The sequence below is a fragment of the Microtus ochrogaster genome, chromosome 16 (assembly GCF_000317375.1).
Source record: "Microtus ochrogaster isolate Prairie Vole_2 chromosome 16, MicOch1.0, whole genome shotgun sequence".
NCBI classification, from domain to species: Eukaryota; Metazoa; Chordata; class Mammalia; order Rodentia; family Cricetidae; genus Microtus; species Microtus ochrogaster.
The window spans coordinates 22,034,199-22,053,093 of record NC_022018.1 but is presented as its reverse complement, the minus strand read 5'-3'; the positions used below and the strand labels follow the sequence as shown (position 1 = coordinate 22,053,093).

The 18,895-nt window shown below is 45.3% G+C and overlaps 1 protein-coding gene across 6 annotated transcripts in view; it reads right to left on the bottom strand.

Annotated features, from left to right (window-relative positions):
• Frmd4a (FERM domain containing 4A) overlaps positions 1-18,895 on the bottom strand; it is a 592,091-nt gene that overhangs the window by 78,765 nt on the left and 494,431 nt on the right. For all 6 annotated transcript variants that reach the window (XM_026782982.1, XM_026782981.1, XM_026782984.1 and 3 more), the window contains 3 exons: positions 18,423-18,445; positions 4,321-4,404; positions 130-195 (listed from right to left, as the gene is read on the bottom strand). In XM_026782982.1, the coding sequence (XP_026638783.1) occupies positions 130-195; positions 4,321-4,404; positions 18,423-18,445 (173 nt within the window). The remainder of the gene's footprint in view (positions 1-129; positions 196-4,320; positions 4,405-18,422; positions 18,446-18,895) is intronic.

Sequence of the window (18,895 nt, the reverse complement as noted above, 5' to 3'; positions counted from 1 at the left end):
ATCTATCTAAATGTGGGTTCTGGGGTTCTGAATTGGGGTCCCTCTGCTACAGGGCAAGCACCTTATTGACTGAGCTGTCTCTCTAGCTCCTAAACACAATCTTAGTGCGTTCTCAGAAGGGCCACTTACTTCACAATTGCTTGACCCCTCGTCTGGCCATTCAGCTTCTTGTAGTACTCAATGACTCTGTCTTCGCTAGAATCAGAAGGAAAGGATTCTGGCATTAGAGGTTGAGCATCCTGCTACCCTAAAAGCACTAAGACATCACCCTCCATCCTCCTGAGGCCCTCTGAGAAAGCTGCAGCTGGAAAATAAACGTGTCCTGAAATGACATGTCTCAACGCTGCTCTCAAGTGAAGTCTCTAAGCAATGGTGGGGATAGAAAAGCCTGTTTTCTCCTGAGAGGACTTACATTACTGTTACCTCTGACTGCTAATCAGTTGGACAAGATTAACATGCAGGTTTGGGGGGCTGTTCTTTGCAAGATACCATGGAATAGGAAAGCAGGAGGAAGCAGTTGGCACCAGTCACAGAGGATGCTGCGGCTGAACTTGCTCAGTTCTCCCCTCTGATCCTCCTCCTTTCCAGGTCCAGTCCACACGGGATCTGGGGAAGTGGGTAATGTTCTTATCCAGGGATCTAGGCCAAATCGTTCTGAGTAGTTAAGAACTCAGAACTTCCAAGGAAGAGAGAAAATTCGGGAATTTGGGCCTGGTTAATAAAAGTTCCAGGGCCACACTGGGAAAACAACAGACTAGCTAACAGAATGAGATTAAGGCTTATTTATCTTTTGAGGTTTTACTTCTAAAATTAACAGGAAGTTAAATGGCTCCTTGCTGGCGATGGCTAGCCAAAATTTTCTTTGACAGAATGGAGTGTGGTTGGGGTAATAGCACAGCCTTCCTGGGGAAGTAACTGTTACCAAGAAAGGTGGTAACAATGGCAGCTCCCACTATAGGTGCAGGGGTTACAGTGCCAGCCCACAGAAGGTCTTGCATGCCACCTACTAAGGACAGCCCTTAAAGCTCCATCCTCCATACCCTGCCCTATAGCCTTGACTTAGATTCCCACTGATTCACCTGCCATTTCTTCAACAAGGGGACACCTTTAGCTTTGTATAAGAATGTCATGATGGGGAGCATGTGTGATACCAGGGTTGTACCCTCAAGACTTCATTCACTGATCTTGACCACCCATTATTAATTCATCACCCCAGAATTTAGTGGAACCTTCTCTTCCTTTTTTCTGTTCTCTCTCTTTTCGAGGGCCTCTGTTTTATAAGTTCGTGACCCTTGATGGCATGTTCTCTACCACATAACTGTGATTTGGTGAGGTCAACTTCTAGATCTGTGGTCAAGCTAACCAGTGGAGACTCACACCACTTTTTTTTTTTTCCAGCTCTGGGCGAGAGCATCCCTAAAGTAGGGGTGGGGACTGAAAGTCACTCTGGTGCCACGGACATAAAGCAAGGTTTAAGCAACATCAACAGCCCAAAGTCCCAATGCTGACAGGCAGCTGTTCTACTGGCCTGACTACAAGGTCTCATGGGGCCTGACAGCTGCAAAAATTGCTGCCCCCTCCAATCTTGTCTGGCTGCCTGCTATCTAAAGCCACCTGGCAAGCCACAGTGCTGACCTCCTCGCGCCTCCGCTTTTCCCACTTCTTTCTTCCCATTAAGTCAACAGGGGCCTGACATGTGATGACATACTCAGTGCCAGCTGGGGCCTCATCTAGCCTGTCCCACTCCTCTCCACCTGTCTCTGGAACCTACAGAAAGGTTAGGTGCTCCCGGCTCTGCAGACTGTGGCCATTAATACCTCAGATTGATTTAAGGACTGGACAGAATAACAATGAGAAACTCACAAGCTACAGAGAATTGAACACTCTTTGCTTTTTGGAAATCTGTGTAAATAGGCTGAAAAATCAGAGCCAGCCACAAGCAGCTGAGTACAAAGCAACGAGGCAGGGAAAGGGCCATGGGTTCTTTAGCATCGGGATGGTCCATGCTACTGATTCATTCGCAGTTGGGTGTGACACTGGCTTCCCTAGCCTGCCACTCTCCCAGTTCATTAGACAATTGACTGTGCACTCATGGGTCTGGCTGAGGCCTGAGGAAAGGGCTGACCTGGTCATGTGCCTCAAGGATATACTGTTAAGATGGCTGAAGGTAAGCTATCCAGGAGAGAGATATTCACTCTGATAAAAGGCAGAGAGCAGGGCCAAAAAGAAGGCTTTCTATATTACTAATACAAACACAGAGGATCTGGCGGAGACAATGCAAGAAAGATCCAGAATAGGAGAGAGGGAAAGAACGGGAGCTCTGCAATTGGCATTGGGGGTTGTTTTAACCATGTTAGACAGTAAATAAAGACATGATTGAGGGATGAATTAGGTCAAAGGCAATCCTGACTCCAGACTGTCTACCACATTACAGTTCTCAAGTGTAATTCATCCCTGCATGTGAGAACTGTTGGCCTCTTGTGTTATTATCATCAATCTTCTTTAATGAGGCAATGTCTCCCCAGATAGCCCAGGCTGGCCTTCATCTCACAAATATCCCCCAGACAGGGTTTGAATTTGGCCTCCTTGGCATGAACCTGTTCTTTATTTATAGATACACTGCAAAGGAAGAAGGATAATAGGTCAGGTCTGAGGTGGAGTGAGAGATGGGAATCTGCTGTCAGGCGCTCACAGTTTTGAGTCCAGCTCTTCAGGAGTGGGGCTTCTCTGAGAAAAGTGAGTTCGGAGTATGGGTTTCATCTCACTATGAGCCACCCAATCTGACGGCATCCTGAAGACTACTTGAATACCTGAACGCTCAGTGTCTAAACAGGTAGAATACTAGTTCAAAAATTTTACGCTGTATCTACAAGGGCTTGGGGAGCTGTGTGTTGTAGTTACTAGGACCAACTTGTTCAGTGCTTTTTGTTTTCCTCTCCTCTCCTCTCCCCTCCCCTTCACTCTCTTCCCTCCTCTTCCCCCCTCTTCCCTCCCCTTCCTGTCCCCTCCCCCACCCTCTTTCTCTCCTCTCCTCCACTCCCCACTTCTTCTCTCTTCTCTTTTCTTCTCCTTTCCCCTCCCATTCCCCCTTCCCTCTCCCCTCCCCGGCCTCCCTCCTCTACTCTCCCCTCCCCTCTCTTTTTCTTATACCGAGGGTCTCACACATGCTAAGCAAACATCACACCACTAAATTATACCCCAACCCCTAAATAATTTTTTTTTTTTTGGATTTTTCGAGACAGGGTTTCTCTGTAGCTTTTTGGTTCCTGTCCTGGAACTCACTCTGTAGACCAGGCTGGCCTCAAACTCACAGAGATCCGCCTGCCTCTGCCTCCCGAGTGCTGGGATTAAAGGCGTGTGCCACCGCCGCCCGGCTTAAATCATTTGTTTTTGAGACAAGGTCTCATTAAGTTTCAGACTTTGAGTTTATTCTGTAGCTCAGGGAGGTCTTCAATTTGCAATCCTCCTGCCTCAGCCCTCTGAGAAGTTGGGGTATCAGGCCTATAACACCAGGTGTCCTGCTATGACTGTGTCTTAGATGATGAGTAGCCACACAGCTTTCTGAGAAAGGTCCGGAGGGACACCAAGGACACAGTCCTGTCCTTGTCAGAGGGCAGTGGTCAGTGTATAAGTACCCAGCAGGAGTCCAACGCACTCCTCAGGAATGTGAGCCCTGCTCCACCGTGACCCAAACACAAATGCCGAAATCACGTGGAATGAACTACAGCATAATGTTACAACGGGCTAAATCGGGATATAAGGAACAGCAAGGAGAAAGAAAACAACCTGCTTCTTTTGTTGCCAAGGAAACGACGTCCCTGCTTCTCCCACCCCTCTTGGCATCCCACATCCTGTCCATCCATCCATGGACCAACATGAAACTGGACCAGCACAGTAAAGGCTTCTTAAGGAGGTGCCATTTCAAAGATGAAATCATAAAAATATTATTATTAAGGGAGAGAGTTAACATACTGTATATAAATGCAGATTGTTGTCTCTGACTTTCTCTTTTTCTTTTTTTTTTTTTTTTAAGACAGGGTTTACCCTAGCCCAAGCTATTCTGGAACTTGCTGTGTAGCTTATACTGGCCTCGAACCTACAATCCTTCTGTCTCATTCTCCCCCAGTGCTGGTATTATAGGCATAAACCACTATATCTAACTCTGAAAACAGTTCTGAAAATCTAAGTTGCCTGACACAAAGGGAAGAGGAGGAGGGATGTGGGAGCTGATATAGAGTCAGGCTCAGTGGTCTGAAGACTGTGCCCTCCTTGAAGACAGGAGACCTGTCTGTGAGAAGGTTCTGGGACAGGGGGTCTTACCAGTAGGCCAGGGAAGGGTGCTCCTTCAGGGCTTGGGTAGGAAGGGCTGGCAGCTTTTTTAGGTCACTCCTCACCACCTCATTGCTGAAAGAGAAAGTCAAGAAACATCACATCACCTTCTGAGAAAATAACCTCCCTGCTTCATATGACCTGACTGACTGAGAGCCCCGCATCTGCTCCCTTATAACAGCAAGTGACAGGAGGAGGGGGTTGTCTTCGTTTATGTGATCTAGAAGGGAAAGAACACAGGACAAAAGGTGAGGGGTCTCCTTTTCCAGCGCAGGGCCAGCCTCATGAACGCGGAAAGCCTCATGAACACGGCCCTCACAGAGATACCGACTGTGTTCTGGGTCCTGAGCAGCACTGGGCTTGAATGTGGGAAGAAAATGATCCCTGGGCGGGTGCGGGGATCCCAGGAGAAGCTTCTGGGCCCCTGCAGTTGGGCGCACAGATTCCAAGAAGGGCAGACTGTCTGCTCATTCCTGAAGTAGCTTTTGCTTCTCTGGATTCACCTCCTGCTGGAAACTGTTTCATCGGTGCACTACAGAACCAGCCTTTCCTTGGGACAAGCTTGGAGACTACTTAGCAGGCCTGCGGCGGATTATCCGGAACTATAGGGAGGGCTGATGGAGCTGGTGCCGGAGTCGGAGCGTCATCTCCCATAAACTCCCACATGCTTGGGATTGAAGACAGTTTAAACTGTCCCAGATCAACCGACCTTCTTCAGATGCCTGACTATCCTGTAGTTCTGGTAAGATCAACCTTGGCACTGTGGAACAATGACTTTATCATCTACAAGTTCACACTCGACCCACACAACCAGAGTTACAGAAATAAAGTCCCGGCAAATCCTTTACTCTTTCTAAGTGAGTTTACTCTTCTGTGCTCGGCTAGTCTACTGCTGTGTGACCTGTAGTCGAAGGGTCATGCACATGTCCAGTCACTTGGCAGTTCTGCACCCCCTTTATGCTAGGGATTCCTGCTGTCTACATCTACACCCAGTTTCTAGAGTTAACGGTGTACACTTGGCCATGGTTCTGGTATCTAAATAGTGTTTCCTTAAACTGGCCCACCCCCAAGCCTTGAGTTTATCAGCTGGGCTTGCCAGGACTCATCTTGTGTAGACTTGCATTAGATCCATAGCACTAACCTAAGATGTTGGCAGCTTTTTGTGTTGTTCATATAAAGCTAGGTAAACACTGGCCACCAGGAGCTTGGACTTTACCACATAAAAGCAACAAACAGGAGATCAGTAAGTAAATAGGAAAGGAGGAAAAAGTTTGGAGGAGGCAAGGGACATGGGATGGGAAGGGTGCAGGCACAGGGGGAAACATTCTGGGGTGACTGGAAAGCAATCACCCTTAAACCTATGCTGCCAACTTAAGGATCTTTGTCTCCGAGTGGACAACACCACCAACAGCAATGGCCTCGGCAGCTCCATCATCAAATGGGATTGGGGAAAACCACGCCGGTCATCCAAGTTCACTTCAGTGGCGTCTACAAGCATCTAGATATTTAGTAACATTAGAATTGCTGGCATTTTTCCAGACTTACTAAGAATAAAAACAGGAATGTTCATCTTCAAGCAGCCAATCGGAAGGGTATGCTCAACTTTGAATTGTTTGATTCAACGTATCCAAGCGCTTAGTAAAAAAAGGGTTTGCTGTCTACTGGCCAGTGAGCTGGAGCCCTCAGTGTTATAAAGAAAGTACTGGGGGAGATGTATGTGGGATAGGACACAGTCCATACACAGAAGGTGCTCACAGTAGCTGAGAAAATGAGAGATGCTCTTTCAAAGATCTCTGGCGGTGTGGGTAGGGGAGTAAAGTTAGGTCAGGCTAACTTAAACAAGCAATATGAGAGTTCCGAGGAAATGCAGGCCGTTTTTGGGTGTGGTGTAAAAGTGGTCTTTGGGGATGACCTTGTGTGAAAAGGGTACAGAACTCATATTTACTGTCAAAGCAGTCACGTAACTTGATTGGGAGAGATCAATTAGAGTGATTCTTATTAAGGGACAATGTGCCTGAAAAGAGTTTGGGAACAGCATTCTGAGGACCTTAAATGATGGCCGAGAAAGGTCCAAGGTGCTCCAGCAGACAACGGCAAAGCCACTGGAGATTTTCACAGAGGAAACCCCTGGCGTTTAGGAAAATGAGATTACCAACTATGGCTGAGAATTACATGCCAGGGAGGCACCAATTTAAGCCAACATTCAGTTGGCTAAACACTTGAGAAGCCACAGTGGTGGACTGAGGGTCTTTTCTGTCTCCTTAACTATGAACACTTGAACATGGAGATTTGGCTCAGTGCTCGTCAGTGCCCAGGGTGACTCCTTAAACACGGAAAGGCACTTTTGCTGCAAAGGTTTTCTTTGCTGGAAACTGTGAAAAGCAGTGAGCTGTGTCTTCATGGAGCTGAAACCTGAGCTCCGGCTCCTTCCTCTCATCGTGTCTAAAGTATATTTGGGGAAGGGACCGAAGGAGGAAGAGCTCCTTTTCCCTACCAACCACGGGTCTGTTGGTAAACAAACATCCCCGATGACAGCCACAGGCTTCACTTCCTTGCTGAGGCTTGCCATGGATTCTCTTACTCTCCTCCAGGGCAGGGTTACACAAAAAGCATGCAGGGAAGTCACCAGGGCATGAAGCCTGTCCAAATCCATTATACTCTGGAAGGGATCCACGACTCCCAGGCCTCCCCAGAGGATGAGTCTGCAGACATGCTCTGTTTGCCTTTTTTCTGTTTATAAACACCTGCAGTCACTTAGAGGCGTCCAGTCCTGGCCAACGTGCACAACTAGAAATAAGAAAGTCGCTCTAATGCTCTAGAGTCAGGTTGTGCCTCTGACCTGAGCAGGCAAGAAGGATGGGCTTGGTTAAGTATTGGGGTGGGAGAAAGTCACCCCAAGGGGAGAGGTTGCTACTCCACAAGGCTGTAACCTAACTCATGAGCTAAAAGTTCCAGCTTTCTTGTCCAGGGAATGCCGCGTTTTTGTTACTCCAGAGTTCATGACTGATGGGGGGAGGATATTTTTTAAAATTATGTATACCATATTCTGTCTACATGTTTACTTGCAGGCCAGAAGAGGACACCAGATCTCATGGCAACAGATGGTTGTAAGTAACCATGTAGATGCTGGGAATTGAACTCAGGACCTATAGAAAGAGTAGTCAGTGCTCTGAGCCATCTCTCCAGCCCAAGAATATCCTTGAGTAAAGTAGGAGTATACAATCCTTTACCCACACTTCTAAAAGCCACAAAGCTCCAGCAAACAAACTGTTCTTAACCTATTTGGTGGCAAGCCAATCTTTTAATTCAATAGTATGTTTTACTACTTCTTCCACCTGGAAAGAACATTTATCTTCCTTTTTCTTTCTTCTCCTCCTTCCTCCTCATCCTCCTCCTTTTCCTTCTTCCTCCCCACCCTTCTTCATTCTTCTTTCTCCTAACTGACAGGGTCAGTCTCATCTAGCTGAGGTTGGCCTCAAACTCCTTATGTTGCCAAGGTTGATCTTGATTTTTTTTAAAAAAACTTTTATATGTATAGAGACTTTGTCTGCATGTATGTCTGTGTACCACATGTGTGCCTGGTGCCCATGGAGGACAAAGAAGGCACCGGAGCTTCTAGAACTGGAGTTACCATGGAGACCACCATCTGTAACTGCCACGTGGGTCCTGGAAACTGAATCTGGGTCCTCTGCAAGAGCAACTGTTCTTAACTGCTGGGCCATCTCTCCAGTCCCTGACCTTGAATTCTTGATCTTCTTCCCCATATCCCCCCCACCCAAAGTTGACATTACAGGCACCCACCACCACATCCGGCAACATCTGTGGCTTTGCTCGGAGAGAGTGCTCTCTTTGATGCCAGCTCTGCCTGGTCAGGGTGTTAATTTCCACCTGGGACCAGTACTTAATCACGTGTCTGAAATCTGAGAAATCCTGAATTGAGAGGTTCTGAACCTGGAAGCCCTGGGACCCTCAAGTTTCAGATGTACCCTGCTAGTCAGCATTCCTCTCTTCATTAGCACAACACACCCAGCGAACTCCATGATGCTAGGAAGTGAAATTACAGCCGGAGTCTCCGCGGATGGCCCAGAAGTGGGCAAGAAACAATGCTTATCGTTAGTTCTTTCTTTTTCCTTTCTTCAACCCCCTTTGCTTTCTGGTGGTGAAGACAAGGCAACGCTGAGATTATAATAAACGAAAGAAAGAACAGGACAGCAGCGCGCTCGTTTCCTTCCCAGTGCATGCTTTGCCCAGGTGTGGAGGCTCAGGGACGCTGAGGGTTTGGAAGATGTGACAGACATCTTCCACTCGGGGCTCATGTGTATGTGAGAGTTTTGTCGTTACTTTGAACATCTGCAGACCAAGAAAAACACCTGGGGACTCAGAGATTATTTTCCTCCATGGGATTCTGGATTTTGGAATGTCCCATGGACTAACACTAACAGTAATACCTTCATGAATAATTTATCCTCCATTTCGGATGCTAACCGCTCAATTATATGAGTGTTTACTTCTTAGTGAATCTAATTTTCCTAGGCTTCAAGGAAATTCCTGTGAACTCCTCATTTAGTTGTAAAGGCATAAAATGTAAAACAAGTTGAGATTTCTTTCCTTAGCCTGTGATTTCAGGCAAACACAATCTACTCAAGCGGAGAGAAAAAACAACTGATTACCCTCTACAATGTCAGCCTTTAACTTGGGGATCTCAGCTCTGAAAATTTGACACAAGATCATGAATGACCATGACCTCCGTGCTCTTCAGAGTTCACTCAAAATGTGATACTGAGATTAAATTTATATTTAACAAACGAGCACCAACATGAAGTTTCCTCCTTACTTCATAGCTGAACAGTTCCCATAGGATTTGAATGGTGTCAACTTGCAAATAAATAAACAAACAAACAAACAAACAAACAAACAAATAAATAAATGTGTTTTTACACTTTGACATGTAAATCACACACCCAAAAGCTCACATGGACTTCCCCCTCACAAAACAAAGCTTTCTGGAAATGTGCATAACTTTTCTGTGTGAGCATTTCCCTCCAAACACTCAGAAGAATCCAGAAAGCTTCTGTTCTCACGGAGAGCTGTCGCTGGCCTGACAGAGTCTGGCTGCTTCCCCATTACCCATGGCTCTCCAGGTCATTTTCAAGTCATGGAAAACTCCACACACACCCTACTTCTTTTAGAACAAGCAGATATATGAGAATCATATTAATTTCAATTCATTGAGATGAGAAGTGTTCTTTAAGTTTAATATCCCCCCTGCCCCACGGAAACTGTACTCAGAGAACTGACATGTTTAAGGGTGACAGAAGTGGTTGGGTTATGGAGGCTGCATCCTAAATGCGAGCCATTACTAACACAAATGCCTGTGTTTCTGTTTTCACGTCTTGCCTCAGAAGGCCCAGCAACTCTCTCTCCAGAGGACAGTGACAACTGTTTTCTTTTCAACGGCAATTCAGAAATTGAAGGAGTCAGGTATGATAGTGCCTGTTTGTAATACTAGCCCTCAGGAGGCAGAGGCAGGAGAACCCTGAATTCCAGGCTAGCCTGGGCTACAGAGGGAGACCACATAATCATTTCCCCCCCCAGCCCTCCCCCAAATATCCATTTGTGTGAAAACAGACACCAAATGATCGGGAGGTCTAATAATGGCTTAGAATAAGTAAACTTGCTGAGTTAGAAGTGAATCATTTGTGTAAAAGAAAAGCTGAATGGCTCAAGCAATCTTTGATTTGCAGTTGTGGTTTGAATGAGAAATGTCTTCTATAGGCTCACGTTGTATGATTGGTTTTCAGTTGGTGGCCCTGTTTGGGGGAGGCACAGCTTTGCTGGAAGAAATTCATCACTGTGGGGCAGGCTTTAAGGGTTTCTAGCCTTGATGGATCCATTTCCTGGTCTCTTTTTCTGCTTCCTGCCTGTGGATGAAAGTGGGAACAGCAGCTTCCTGATCCTGTCACCATGTCACACCTTCCTGCCATGACAGACTCTACCTCTCTGGAACCATAAACCCAAAACAAACTACTGTTTCTTAAGCTGGTTTTGGTCATGGCATTTTACCATAGCAATGACGAGGAAGCAATGTGCTAGTGTTGTTTTAGAGCTCTCAGCACTCCAGCCTGCAGACCGGACAAGAGGATAATGCTCTCATCTTTGTAAAGACAGCCGTCAATACAAGTGCACACATCATGCTTTAAGGATGTGTATAAGAAAGTGAGATCTTTCTTGCTTTTTCTAGTAATTTCTAAAATTCTTGCTCAAGCCCATGACTTACATTCTCAGGCTTGACTAGAAAGACTTTAAAACCTAGAATTTTTAGAGATTAGTAAGTCCATTTTAGTTTATATTAACTATAATACTCGTTCAAAGGGGGCAGACCAGATTTCAAAAGTGGAAAGAAAAAAAAATCAAGAGAACACTGTTTTTGTTTTTCACCAAAGTTTCTTTCTCTCTAGACTAGTGACCGTACAGTTCTCTAAACCATGGTTTATAGAAGATAAAATATTAAAAGGTCATTATGCTCTTTGCTTTTAATTGCTCTCCCAGGGACCCAAGAACATGTGGCTTCTGGAGTTAATGGGAATGTTTCAGCATAAATAAATACCATAGCTGCTCATTTGAAAGTTGGCCACTTCTCTTAATGAGGGCGGCTGTTTGTCTCTACCGACTAAGCAATGCATCGCTCTAGTTCCAAAAGCAGACTTTCCTTTTTGAAAAGAAATACAAGTAGAACCCTACAGATGCTATCTCAGGGATACAGCAAGATTTCTTCCCAATCACTAACCCCAGCCCCTGTAAGCTCAGACTCTCTCAGGCAGACCAGCATTTAATTGTATACACATGTTATTAAGGCTTGACTTTGAAATGTCCCCTACAGGCTCTTGTTTTGAATGCTGGGTCCCTAGTTGGCGGGGGTGTGGTGCTATTTTGGATGTCTGGAAACTTTGGGAAGTGGGGTCTGGCTGAAGGAAGTAGGTTGTCTACTGGGGGAGGGTTCTAGGAGGTAAGTTACTCAGGCTACTTCCTGTCTTATGTTCTGCTTCCTTTAAGTCATGTGTGGACACTTCCTCCCACCACACGCATCCACTACCATGATGTTTTTCACCAGTACACGAGGCCAAACAACCTGGATGGGACCCTCTCAAGGTGTGAACCCAAATGAGTCCTTCCCCTGTTCAGTTCTTTCTTCCAGGTGTTTGGGGTCCAGTAGCACAAGAACCAGTGTCATATAAGCTAACTCCAGAGAGTCAATCAAAATCTCCCTTCTTTTCCTCGCTGGACTGTGTCTTTCTGGACTGTTAGTGCTTCCTACATTTCTCTACGTCTGCAGTGTGGTAAATGAGAGTCCACCAGATAGACACAGTGAGGCCCAAGGACCTTTAGATGGGGTTTCTTTATTGTGAGTCTCTTTCGGTTGACTTAGGGGTCCTAAGTGTTGCAGAAACCTGCTTTAGTGACTAACATCAGCGCCTCTACTTCTGTAACAGAGGATTTCCAGGTCCCAGCAGACAGCCCAGGGCAGCAGTGCCAGTGGTTCCATTTTAATAAAGCTTGTTACCAAAAAATTCTATGGAACAGATGTTTTCACTTGTCCCAGATCACTCTTCCCCCGCCCCCAAATAAAACCACTTTACTCTAATCAGATGACAAACAAAACACCCCGCAGCTAGTGAGGGAGTCACTCAAGCGGTTGTCTAACTGGGTGGATCTCAGTACATTTCATCCCATATGGTTCTAACGGCCATTCTGAAGCGATGGCGCCCAGCTTCAGGTTTTTCAGTTTCACTATAAAGTACATTTTATTCACTTATCTAATGAAAAAGAAAAGAAAAGAAAAACTAGACCAGAATTGAAATTAGAGAAGAAAAGGAAGTTTTAACCTTGAAGCCTCTTTTGTGAGTCGTGGGCCCTTTCTCCCTGTTTGTACTGACGAGTCTATATGTCAGAGGGGGTGTGGTTGTTGACGTTAATGATTAATTCAACTTCGAAAGTGTTTCTGATTATTATCATAATTTTTGTTCTGAGACCGAGTACTACACTCTGGAGCCCAGGCTGGCCTGGAGCACTGTGTATAGTCCAGGCAGGCTCCAGTGTAGTCCTTTATCTCCAGCCTTCCCCGATGCTAGGGTTACACACATGACTTCCATGAGCAGTGTGACAATAATTATTTAAATGTTTCTATCACAATTCCAGAAAGTTCCAAAGAGCTAATCAAAGGTAATGATGTGATTTTCAAGATTAGTATGAAGAGATGAGTCAGTGGGGGGAGTTAAATAATTTTTCCTAATGAAAAAATGTCCTCAAACAAAACTAAAACTGAATTATTGTCTCTAATAGCTTCTTTAGTGAAGTACTGTGATATCTTCTGTTAAGTCAAATCAGACCCTCACTTGAAAGTTTAGATTTCCAGTAGGTTGATTCAATGGGTGTTTTTTTTCTTTTTTTAATGATTTAGCAAGAAATGGATATTACTTTTCTACAGTAGTTCAAGGATTCTTTTAAAAAGGCATTAAATGAGGGCTGGAGAGATGGCTCAGTGGTTAAGAGGACCGCCTGCTTGTCTAAAGGTCCTGAGTTCAATTCCCGGCAACCACATGGTGGTTTACAACCATCTGTAAAGAGATCTAGTGCCCTCTTCTGGCCTGCAGGCATGCATGTAGGCAGAGCACGGTTTACACAATAAATAAATAAATCTTTAAAAAAAAAAGGTATTAAATGAAAACATCCCAGGTGGGGCTTAGGCGGTGACTCAGTAGTTAAACCACTTGCTGTGCACAGGTGAGACCTGAGTTCTGATCCCCACCACCCACGCAAAGAGTCAGGTATGGTGGGTGGTCTGTGTCTGGGCAGGGGTTCAGGGGCCAGTCCCTCTAGCTAATCAGGGAGAGACTGTCTCAAAAGCTAAGGAGCAGAACATGAAGGTAACACTTGACATAGACCCCTGGCATGTATATGCACATGTACACATGTGCCTTCACACATATATACATATACATATACTCCAGATACAAAAGGGCTGAGCAGCCAGGAAGCTGGGACATCGGAATGGATAAAGTTTGTCTATATCTGCTATAGCTAACTAGGCTATAGCTGCTAGTTGACCAATGTTGATCCGTGAGGATTATGCGAAGACTTCCTGGTTTTACTTTGTATTGGGCTTGCTCCCCCTGACAATAGCCCCTATGGCTGCCTTGATTGATAGCTCAGAGGCTATTCAGTTGTTTTAGACAGAAATGCCAACTCCGCTCACTTCCTGACTAGTGACACATGCGATTTGTCTTTAAACGCGAACGCACATCAGGAAACGAAACAAGATTATTTGTGCTGTGCTGCGGAAAATCATACAAGTGAGAAAACATTATTTTTAGATAAGACTGTTTCCTAAGTCTTTAATGAGAACATACAAATCTGTCTGCCCTGTGTCAGAATTATCAACACGCATGGTTCATATTCCTCACTATCACGGGCACTGTTCACTTGACTGTCTATAGCTCAGCCATTGGCTTTCAGCATTGCTAACCCAATGTCTCATTATCATTTTAAAAATGCTGGTTGTGAGCCGGGCGGTGGCAGCGCACGCCTTTAATCCCTGAACTCAAAGGGAGGCAGTGGATCTCTGTGAGTTCGAGGCCAGCCTGGTCTAAAAGTGCTAGTTCCAGGACAGGCTCCAAACCCTGTCTTGAAAACAAAACAAAACAAAACAAATAAACAAAACAAAACAAAAATGCTGGTTGTGTAGGATGCACCTTTTGTCCCAGAATTGGGAGGCAGAGGCAAGCCCATCTCTGTGAGTTCAAGGCCAGCTTGGTGTACATAGTGAGTTTCAGGATAGCCAGGGCTATGGAGAGAGGTCCTGTCTCAAAAAACTACAAGAAGAGGTTGTGAGCATTTCTTTCATCTAGAAGGAGAAATAGGTAAGAAAATCCTTCAGGAATGTGCTAAGCAAGAAGAGAGGCTCAAAGCAGAATCAGAGAGCCCGTGAGTGGCACAGCAGAGCGGCTCTTGTTCAGGGCTGTCTCCCTATCAGCCTCTTCCTAGGAACGCTGTGCCAGCACTGCCAGCCTCTCTCAGTTGCCAAGGTAACCTGTTTCTCTTGTGCTTCAGCGAAGATGCTCTTACGGTCAGACCACACTTGATGAACTGCTATTGTAGAGATGCACCGCTAGATAGGCTTTTAGAGAGGGACCCATTCCCGACCCTCAGGTGTTGGAAGACTTACTGTGTCTTTTTAAAGGTTTATTTTAATAAGCATGGGTGTTTTGCCTGCATGTTTGTACACCACGTTAATGCAGTGCCCCTGGAGGCCAGGAGAGGGCGTCTAATCCCCTGTGACTGGGGCTATAAATGGTTGTGCGTTGCTACGTGGATGGTGGGAATCCAACCTAGGTCCTCTGGAAGAGAAACCGGTATTCTTAACCACTGAGGCATTTCTCCAGCCCCGGAATTACTTTGACTTTTGTGTGACGTCATTAATTTAAAGGGCTGTTTGACCATCTAGACTCAATGGTATCTTAGAATTAAGCCTTGGAATCCGTGTTACACATTTTATAAAAGCTTTCTCTAAAGGTCTGTATTTCTAAGCTTATTTTTATTGATGTTGTTGAGGAAAATATATTTATGACAGGTAATGTTTACAAATTAAAATTACTCAGTTCCCACAGAACTAAGGCAAAAGAACCATGCATTAATGACTGGTAACAAAATCTAGTTTCTATAAAACAAAAATATGCAAATGGCAAACCTAAGATGCCTTGTTGTTCAGCTACCAAACTAATAAGGCCAACTCCTGGTTTGGAGAATCTTCTCGGAAGTGATCCTTAAGAGGCACACGTAAGAAATGATGCATCAAAAATGGATGGTGGTGGCGCACGCCTTTAATCCCAGCACTTGGGAGGCAGAGGCAGTGGATCTCTGGGAGTTCAAGGCCAGCCTGGCAGTTCCAGGATGCCAGGGCTACACAGAGAAACTGTCTTGAAAAACCAAAATAAATAGATAGATAGGTAGATAGATAGATAGATAGATAGATAGATAGATAGATAGATAGATAGATAGATAGAGGAAGAAAGAAATGGTATGCCTTAGTCCCAAATTCAAGCATATACTACTTTCTTAGGACTATTTTTCTTAATATTTTATTATTTATCTCTTTTTTATGTGTGTAGTTAACTGATGTGTTCCCATGGGTGGAAATACATGTACCTGCAGGTATATGGAAACCAGAGGTTGGCATCCGGGGTCTTCCCTGACAGCTCTATGAGACAGTCTGAGCCTGTAGCTCAGTTCTGCCTGGCTGGCTGGTCATTGAGCACTGGGGAGTCCTGTTGCCTTTGTCCCCACACTGACGCACAGTGCTGGGGCTATGCACATACAATGCTGCTTTCAGCTTCTTGTCTGCTGAACTACGGTCCTTGTGTTTACACAGTGACCCTGAGAATTCTGCAGGGTTATCGATCTTGAGCCGGCTTTAGAAAACGGTGTGTTATCAGGGACTTGCATGCCACAGCTCACCTCTGCATCCGGTGGGGTGAATTTTATGGGATGGGGAAACCTGACCTCGCATGAACTGTCTGACCTTCCCTTCTCCTCTAGACAGCTGCAGCGACAAACAAGCCACTAGACAGATCTGACCAATGGAACAGCCTTTGCATATCTGCTTTTCAGCTAACACACTGGCACGCTGGAACTGACAAAGGGGCCATGAAGGACTGCCAGGCCAAGCCTGCTTTTCTTCCTCCTTGGTAGTTAGCCTGTGTGGCTGCCTTCCCAGGATCTGTGGGACAGAAGAGGTTGTTTCCAGTACACACACACACACACAGACACACAGACACAGACACACACACACACTCTGGTTAGGGGGCTCTAATAAAGAAAAGAAATACTATTTGTGGGTTCTGAGCTAACCAATGGAAAAGTGTCTTCAAAGTAAGTACAGCAGACACTGGACTCCACTGGCTCGGTGGCCTTTCAGCCCGTTTTCACAGAACTGCAGAAATCTCTTAAGATTTCTGACTTACACTTGCTGAACCCCTTAATTCTTATCTCAAACTCAGATCCTGAGAAAGGAGCAAAGAACAGATTACAAGCTATAGTGTCTACAAACTGAACAAGCGTCATCCAACAAATGAATCGCATTCAACAACACACAAATGAGGAGTGGCCACATGCCAAGTTCAAGGTCTCCAGCTAGGTCCTCTCACACCTGGTACACAGTGAAAATCCGACTCTCTACTTTCTGCCAAAGACGTGGAACCCTAAATAACGGAAACATGGTGCTGTCTTTCCAGAAAACAGTCAAACTGAGATAAAGAGGCTACGATTTAGACCAACAAGGAGTCAGATGACTCTAGCTCATGGCTGAAATTATACAGCACTCTCGCTTTTGTATGGCCCGTGGGTGGAGAGTAGTTAACATTTTTAAATAAAGAAGGCGAGGAAGAGGAGAGGGAAGGAGGAACAAAAGAAAAGGAAGGAAAGGAAGAACATTTCATAATACACGAGGATTTATGTAATATTCAAACCTCGTTTTCCTCAATCAAGCCATGTTTCTTAGTTTTCCTATCACATGAGGCTCCCTTGACATTTGGAAAAGGCGCAGTCCCTGCAGTGGAGACCGTGTGACCTGGGGGAGCCAGATACGTGACCTTTACAGAAAAAGTGTGCCAACTATCATTTTAGATTTTAAAGTATTTCTTTCTGTTCAGCTGAGATAGTTGACTGAGAACACACACCTCAGGTTTGGTTAGGGTACATTTATAGATTTAAAACCTTTAAACATAGTAAGATGCATGCCCTCCACTGGGAAGAAATATGGTGTGTTTGTGCATGAGTAGGAGCACCCTCCTGCACAGAAGAGTGTAGGGAGCAGAAGCTGACTGGGTGACTTCTTTATCCACTGCCCTTACTTCTTTTTGAGACAGGGTCTCTCACTGAACCTGGAGCTCACCAGGCTGGCTGACAGGCAAGTCCCGGGGATCCTCTTGTCTCCGCCCCATTCTGCCCCAGCTCTGGCAGTACGGACACGCAGTTGGTACTGTGCTTTTTAAAAGGATGCTGGGACTTTGAACTCAAGTCTCATGCTTGCACAGTAAATGCTTTTATCGCCTGCACCATTTCCCCAGATCGGATGTCTATTTATTTCTTGTGGATGTTAACTTTCTACCTTTGTCCTGTTAGGTCAGAACACTGTGCCTTTTCCTTTTCTTCTTTCTTTTCCCACTGGCTGGGGGTGGGTGGGTGGGGGCTGTAACTGTCCTCATGCGTGTCAGACATATAAGCGTCACATCTTGGATCCACACAACTTGATGATTTGTCTTTTTGGCCATATAGTCATTTCTTTTACAGACAAACCTTGATCCTGGAGAATGGGCTATCCTGAGCTTTTCCCAATAGACGTTGATAAAACAAAATCCTGGAAAATGTCTGTCTGTGAATAGTTAGTTCTGCCGAGGGCTAGCTACAATCCCCTGTGCTGTGAGGGCTCCATGTAGATCACAAGAGACCAAGGACAACGTCAGCTGTTCTGCCTGTGTACACCTTAGTGAAGGAATGGGGGGATTCACGCTAACAGCTCCACAGGACTGCTCAAGCTGCCCTCAGCGGTTAAGCCTGCTTTCCCCCCTCAACATAGATAGTATCTTTCCATGGAAGACAGACAGGAGTGGTGTTTCTATGCTAATAGTTCGCTCAAACACATCTCCCCATATGATTTTAATTTCTCCCTTGAAAGTCAGAGACTAAAGTGAGAGGAAAGAAGACGTGAGTCTATATTAGAACTGTCTGGTTATAAGCACCCAAGTTTACCCCCAGGAGTGACTTCCGGCTCCCCAGAGACACATGAGAACAATGGCTGTGGCGAGACACTGGGTTCTAAGTTCAGCTTTTCAGTAACTCAAAGGAGGTTCATTTGGTAAGAATACTGCCCTCACTACCACTGTGTGTCCCCTGCCAGGCTGCCTGTTGACCGTACAGCAGCCGGATCTCACCAATTAATACACCATCCTTGTACCAGGTACATTCAAGGTAGTTTCTTTAAATAAAAAGGCAACAAATATATTTTTAAGTCAATAAGAGAACAACCCCTGGGGACTCACCTAGAGAAATCGCCTTTTGCTTCCTGTGGAAGAAAAAAAAAAAGAGTGAAACACAGATTGATCATTAAGAGTGAAAACTTACGTCCTATGATCACGGCTACTTCCCTGCTTAGTAAGAACAGCTTCCTACTGTGGCCACCCTGCTCCCTCTGGAATTCAATGACAGGGATGCTAAGCCAGTGGTGGGAGAACATTCCCATAACTGTAATTCCAGCACTTGGGATGCTTAGGCAGGAGGATCCCGAGTTTGAAATTAGCCCTGATTGCATAGTGAGACCTTGTCTGATGGGCCAGAGTCAGGGAGAATATGTACATGCGTCATTTGTACAATGCAAACTCTACAAAGTTATTTGTAAGTTTATATTTCATGGCCCTGCTCTAACTAAATTAGGATTAAGACTTCTAGACTGAGCATATATCTGAATAAAAGTTTTTCTTCCTCTCTCCTTCCCTCTTTCCCTTTCCTTCCCCCT